Consider the following 7,500-nt stretch of genomic DNA (forward strand, 5'->3'; position numbering starts at 1 on the left):
ACCGTACAGGTAGAGCTCGTAACGTTAATGAGTAATAATGCCGTATCTACCGTACAGGTAGAGCTCGTAACGTTAACGAGTAATAATGCCGTATCTACCGTACAGGTAGAGCTCGTAACGTTAACGAGTAATAATGCCGTATCTACCGTACAGGTAGAGCTCGTAACGTTAATGAGTAATAATGCCGTATCTACCGTACAGGTAGAGCTCGTAACGTTAATGAGTAATAATGCCGTATCTACCGTACAGGTAGAGCTCGTAACGTTAATGAGTAATAATGCCGTATCTACCGTACAGGTAGAGCTCGTAACGTTAATGAGTAATAATGCCGTATCTACCGCACAGGTAGAGCTCGTAACGTTAATGAGTAATAATGCCGTATCTACCGCACAGGTAGAGCTCGTAACGTTAATGAGCAATAATGCCGTATCTACCGTACAGGTAGAGCTCGTAACGTTAATGAGCAATAATGCCGTATCTACCGTACAGGTAGAGCTCGTAACGTTAATGAGTAATAATGCCGTATCTACCGTACAGGTAGAGCTCGTGACGTTAATGAGCAATAATGCCGTATCTACCGTACAGGTAGAGCTCGTGACGTTAATGAGCAATAATGCCGTATCTACCGTACAGGTAGAGCTCGTGACGTTAATGAGCAATAATGCCGTATCTACCGTACAGGTAGAGCTCGTGACGTTAATGAGCAATAATGCCGTATCTACCGTACAGGTAGAGCTCGTGACGTTAATGAGCAATAATGCCGTATCTACCGTACAGGTAGAGCTCGTGACGTTAATGAGCAATAATGCCGTATCTACCGTACAGGTAGAGCTCGTGACGTTAATGAGCAATAATGCCGTATCTACCGTACAGGTAGAGCTCGTGACGTTAATGAGCAATAATGCCGTATCTACCGCACAGGTAGAGCTCGTAACGTTAATGAGTAATAATGCCGTATCTACCGTACAGGTAGAGCTCGTAACGTTAATGAGTAATAATGCCGTATCTACCGTACAGGTAGAGCTCGTAACGTTAATGAGTAATAATGCCGTATCTACCGTACAGGTAGAGCTCGTAACGTTAATGAGTAATAATGCCGTATCTACCGCACAGGTAGAGCTCGTAACGTTAATGAGTAATAATGCCGTATCTACCGTACAGGTAGAGCTCGTAACGTTAATGAGTAATAATGCCGTATCTACCGCACAGGTAGAGCTCGTGACGTTAATGAGTAATAATGCTGTATCTACCGTACAGGTAGAGCTCGTGACGTTAATGAGCAATAATGCCGTATCTACCGTACAGGTAGAGCTCGTGACGTTAATGAGTAATAATGCCGTATCTACCGTACAGGTAGAGCTCGTGACGTTAATGAGCAATAATGCCGTATCTACCGCACAGGTAGAGCTCGTGACGTTAATGAGTAATAATGCCGTATCTACCGTACAGGTAGAGCTCGTGACGTTAATGAGTAATAATGCCGTATCTACCGTACAGGTAGAGCTCGTAACGTTAATGAGTAATAATGCCGTATCTACTGTACAGGTAGAGCTCGTAACGTTAATGAGTAATAATACTGTATCTACTGTACAGGTAGAGCTCGTAACGTTAATGAGTAATAATACTGTATCTACCGTACAGGTAGAGCTTGTAACGTTAATGAGTAATAATGCCGTATCTACCGTACAGGTAGAGCTCGTAACGTTAACGAGTAATAATACTGTATCTACCGTACAGGTAGAGCTCGTAACGTTAACGAGTAATAATACTGTATCTACTGTACAGGTAGAGCTCGTAACGTTAATGAGTAATAATGCTGTATCTACCGTACAGGTAGAGCTCGTAACGTTAATGAGTAATAATACTGTATCTACCGTACAGGTAGAGCTCGTAACGTTAATGAGTAATAATGCCGTATCTACCGTACAGGTAGAGCTCGTAACGTTAATGAGTAATAATGCCGTATCTACCGTACAGGTAGAGCTCGTAACGTTAATGAGTAATAATGCCGTATCTACCGTACAGGTAGAGCTCGTAACGTTAATGAGTAATAATGCCGTATCTACCGTACAGGTAGAGCTCGTAACGTTAATGAGTAATAATGCCGTATCTACCGTACAGGTAGAGCTCGTAACGTTAATGAGTAATAATGCCGTATCTACCGTACAGGTAGAGCTCGTAACGTTAATGAGTAATAATGCCGTATCTACCGTACAGGTAGAGCTCGTAACGTTAATGAGTAATAATGCCGTATCTACTGTACAGGTAGAGCTCGTAACGTTAATGAGTAATAATGCTGTATTTACCGTACAGGTAGAGCTCGTAACGTTAATGAGTAATAATGCTGTATTTACCGTACAGGTAGAGCTCGTAACGTTAATGAGTAATAATGCCGTATCTACTGTACAGGTAGAGCTCGTAACGTTAATGAGTAATAATGCCGTATCTACCGTACAGGTAGAGCTCGTAACGTTAATGAGTAATAATGCCGTATCTACCGTACAGGTAGAGCTCGTAACGTTAATGAGTAATAATGCCGTATCTACCGTACAGGTAGAGCTCGTAACGTTAATGAGTAATAATGCCGTATCTACCGTACAGGTAGAGCTCGTAACGTTAATGAGTAATAATGCCGTATCTACCGTACAGGTAGAGCTCGTAACGTTAATGAGTAATAATGCCGTATCTACCGTACAGGTAGAGCTCGTAACGTTAATGAGTAATAATACTGTATCTACCGTACAGGTAGAGCTCGTAACGTTAATGAGTAATAATACTGTATCTACTGTACAGGTAGAGCTCGTAACGTTAATGAGTAATAATGCTGTATTTACCGTACAGGTAGAGCTCGTAACGTTAATGAGTAATAATGCCGTATCTACTGTACAGGTAGAGCTCGTAACGTTAATGAGTAATAATACTGTATCTACCGTACAGGTAGAGCTCGTAACGTTAATGAGTAATAATGCCGTATCTACCGTACAGGTAGAGCTCGTAACGTTAATGAGTAATAATACTGTATCTACTGTACAGGTAGAGCTCGTAACGTTAATGAGTAATAATGCTGTATTTACCGTACAGGTAGAGCTCGTAACGTTAATGAGTAATAATGCTGTATTTACCGTACAGGTAGAGCTCGTAACGTTAATGAGTAATAATGCCGTATCTACTGTACAGGTAGAGCTCGTAACGTTAATGAGTAATAATGCCGTATCTACCGTACAGGTAGAGCTCGTAACGTTAATGAGTAATAATGCCGTATCTACCGTACAGGTAGAGCTCGTAACGTTAATGAGTAATAATGCCGTATCTACCGTACAGGTAGAGCTCGTAACGTTAATGAGTAATAATGCCGTATCTACCGTACAGGTAGAGCTCGTAACGTTAATGAGTAATAATGCCGTATCTACCGTACAGGTAGAGCTCGTAACGTTAATGAGTAATAATACTGTATCTACCGTACAGGTAGAGCTCGTAACGTTAATGAGTAATAATACTGTATCTACTGTACAGGTAGAGCTCGTAACGTTAATGAGTAATAATGCTGTATTTACCGTACAGGTAGAGCTCGTAACGTTAATGAGTAATAATGCCGTATCTACTGTACAGGTAGAGCTCGTAACGTTAATGAGTAATAATACTGTATCTACTGTACAGGTAGAGCTCGTAACGTTAATGAGTAATAATGCCGTATCTACCGTACAGGTAGAGCTCGTAACGTTAATGAGCAATAATACTGTATCTACTGTACAGGTAGAGCTCGTAACGTTAATGAGTAATAATACTGTATCTACTGTACAGGTAGAGCTCGTAACGTTAATGAGTAATAAAGCCGTATCTACCGTACAGGTAGAGCTCGTAACGTTAATGAGTAATAATGCCGTATCTACCGTACAGGTAGAGCTCGTAACGTTAATGAGTAATAATACTGTATCTACTGTACAGGTAGAGCTCGTAACGTTAATGAGTAATAATACTGTATCTACCGTACAGGTAGAGCTCGTAACGTTAATGAGTAATAATACTGTATCTACTGTACAGGTAGAGCTCGTAACGTTAATGAGTAATAATACTGTATCTACCGTACAGGTAGAGCTCGTAACGTTAATGAGTAATAATACTGTATCTACCGTACAGGTAGAGCTCGTAACGTTAATGAGTAATAATGCCGTATCTACCGTACAGGTAGAGCTCGTAACGTTAATGAGTAATAATACTGTATCTACCGTACAGGTAGAGCTCGTAACGTTAATGAGTAATAATGCCGTATCTACCGTACAGGTAGAGCTCGTAACGTTAATGAGTAATAATACTGTATCTACCGTACAGGTAGAGCTCGTAACGTTAATGAGTAATAATACTGTATCTACCGTACAGGTAGAGCTCGTAACGTTAATGAGTAATAATGCCGTATCTACCGTACAGGTAGAGCTCGTAACGTTAATGAGTAATAATGCCGTATCTACCGTACAGGTAGAGCTCGTAACGTTAATGAGTAATAATACTGTATCTACTGTACAGGTAGAGCTCGTAACGTTAATGAGTAATAATACTGTATCTACCGTACAGGTAGAGCTCGTAACGTTAATGAGTAATAATGCCGTATCTACCGTACAGGTAGAGCTCGTAACGTTAATGAGTAATAATACTGTATCTACTCTATAGGTAATGTAGATTATTGTTTATACTCATGAACACTGAGCTGAAAAAAGGTAAATAGCTCACCAGGCCGTGTTAAACTCCACATGTGCGTCGAAGAAGCCGACTACAGGCGCCGTAGCAGCGTTCCAGCCGTGAATCCGAGCGCGGATCAGTCCTTCCCTCTTCGAGTTCCTCACGATCTTCACTAATCCAGGATAACGTTTATTCACGTACTGATCCAGGTTATACTTCAGCTCCACTGAGAGAGAACATAAAACACAGACACCAGGAGTTCACATGAAATAACGCCTACAGTATTTAACGAATACTACAGTGTTGAATAAACACTACAGCATTAATTAAACACTGCATCACTAAATAAACTCTACAACACTGACAATAAACAATACAGTAATATATAAATGCTACAGAGCTGAGGAAACACCACAGCAATGAATAAACAGTACATCACTAATTAAACACTACAATACTGAATAAATTCTACAGCACTAATTAAACACTACGTCACTAAATAAACACTACAGTGCTGAATAATTCTACAGCACTAATTAAACACTGCGTCACTAAATAAACACTACAGTGTCGAATAATTCTACAGCACTAATTAAACACTACGTCACTAAATAAACACTACAGTGTCGAATAATTCTACAGCACTAATTAAACACTACGTCACTAAATAAACACTACAGTGTCGAATAACTCTACAGCACTAATTAAACACTGCGTCACTAAATAAACACTACAGTGTCGAATAATTCTACAGCACTAATTAAACACTGAGTCACTAAATAAACACTACAGTGTCGAATAATTCTACAGCACTAATTAAACACTGCGTCACTAAATAAACACTACAGTGTCGAATTACTCTACAGCACTAATTAAACACTGCGTCACTAAATAAACACTACAGTGTCGAATAATTCTACAGCACTAATTAAACACTACGTCACTAAATAAACACTACAGTGTCGAATAATTCTACAGCACTAATTAAACACTACGTCACTAAATAAACACTACAGTGTCGAATTACTCTACAGCACTAATTAAACACTACGTCACTAAATAAACACTACAGTGTCGAATAACTCTACAGCACTAATTAAACACTACGTCACTAAATAAACACTACAGTGTCGAATAATTCTACAGCACTAATTAAACACTACGTCACTAAATAAACACTACAGTGTCGAATTACTCTACAGCACTAATTAAACACTACGTCACTAAATAAACACTACAGTGTCGAATTACTCTACAGCACTAATTAAACACTACGTCACTAAATAAACACTACAGTGTCGAATTACTCTACAGCACTAATTAAACACTACGTCACTAAATAAACACTACAGTGTCGAATTACTCTACAGCACTAATTAAACACTGCGTCACTAAATAAACACTAGTGTTGAATAACTCTACAGCACTAATTAAACACTGCGTCACTAAATAAACACTACAGTGTCGAATAACTCTACAGCACTAATTAAACACTACGTCACTAAATAAACACTACAGTGTCGAATAATTCTACAGCACTAATTACACACTACGTCACTAAATAAACACTACAGTGTTGAATAACTCTACAGCACTAATTAAACACTACGTCACTAAATAAACACTACAGTGTCGAATAATTCTACAGCACTAATTAAACACTACGTCACTAAATAAACACTACAGTGTCGAATAATTCTACAGCACTAATTAAACACTACGTCACTAAATAAACACTACAGTGTCGAATAACTCTACAGCACTAATTAAACACTACGTCACTAAATAAACACTACAGTGTCGAATAACTCTACAGCACTAATTAAACACTACGTCACTAAATAAACACTACAGTGTCGAATAACTCTACAGCACTAATTAAACACTACGTCACTAAATAAACACTACAGTGTCGAATAACTCTACAGCACTAATTAAACACTACGTCACTAAATAAACACTACAGTGCTGAATAACTCTACAGCACTAATTAAACACTGCGTCACTAAATAAACACTACAGTGTTGAATAACTCTACAGCACTAATTAAACACTGCGTCACTAAATAAACACTACAGTGTTGAATAACTCTACAGCACTAATTAAACACTGCGTCACTAAATAAACACTACAGTGTTGAATAACTCTACAGCACTAATTAAACACTGCGTCACTAAATAAACACTACAGTGTCGAATAACTCTACAGCACTAATTAAACACTACGTCACTAAATAAACACTACAGTGTCGAATAACTCTACAGCACTAATTAAACACCGCGTCACTAAATAAACACTACAGTGCTGAATAACTCTACAGCACTAATTAAACACTGCGTCACTAAATAAACACTACAGTGTTGAATAACTCTACAGCACTAATTAAACACTGCGTCACTAAATAAACACTACAGTGCTGAATAACTCTACAGCACTAATTAAACACTGCGTCACTAAATAAACACTACAGTGTCGAATAATTCTACAGCACTAATTACACACTACGTCACTAAATAAACACTACAGTGTCGAATAATTCTACAGCACTAATTAAACACTACGTCACTAAATAAACACTACAGTGTCGAATAATTCTACAGCACTAATTAAACACTGCGTCACTAAATAAACACTACAGTGTCGAATAATTCTACAGCACTAATTAAACACTACGTCACTAAATAAACACTACAGTGTCGAATTACTCTACAGCACTAATTAAACACTGCGTCACTAAATAAACACTACAGTGTCGAATAACTCTACAGCACTAATTAAACACTACGTCACTAAATAAACACTACAGTGTCGAATAATTCTACAGCA

At 38.5% G+C, this 7,500-nt stretch overlaps 1 protein-coding gene across 1 annotated transcript in view; it reads right to left on the minus strand.

The window, feature by feature from the left end:
• galnt9 (polypeptide N-acetylgalactosaminyltransferase 9) overlaps positions 1–7,500 on the minus strand; it is a 108,157-nt gene that overhangs the window by 51,949 nt on the left and 48,708 nt on the right. The window contains exon 6 of the mRNA XM_053228951.1: positions 4,726–4,900. Within this exon, the coding sequence (XP_053084926.1) occupies positions 4,726–4,900 (175 nt within the window). The remainder of the gene's footprint in view (positions 1–4,725; positions 4,901–7,500) is intronic.

Source organism: Pangasianodon hypophthalmus, chromosome 24, assembly GCF_027358585.1.
Source record: "Pangasianodon hypophthalmus isolate fPanHyp1 chromosome 24, fPanHyp1.pri, whole genome shotgun sequence".
Taxonomy (NCBI): Eukaryota; Metazoa; Chordata; class Actinopteri; order Siluriformes; family Pangasiidae; genus Pangasianodon; species Pangasianodon hypophthalmus.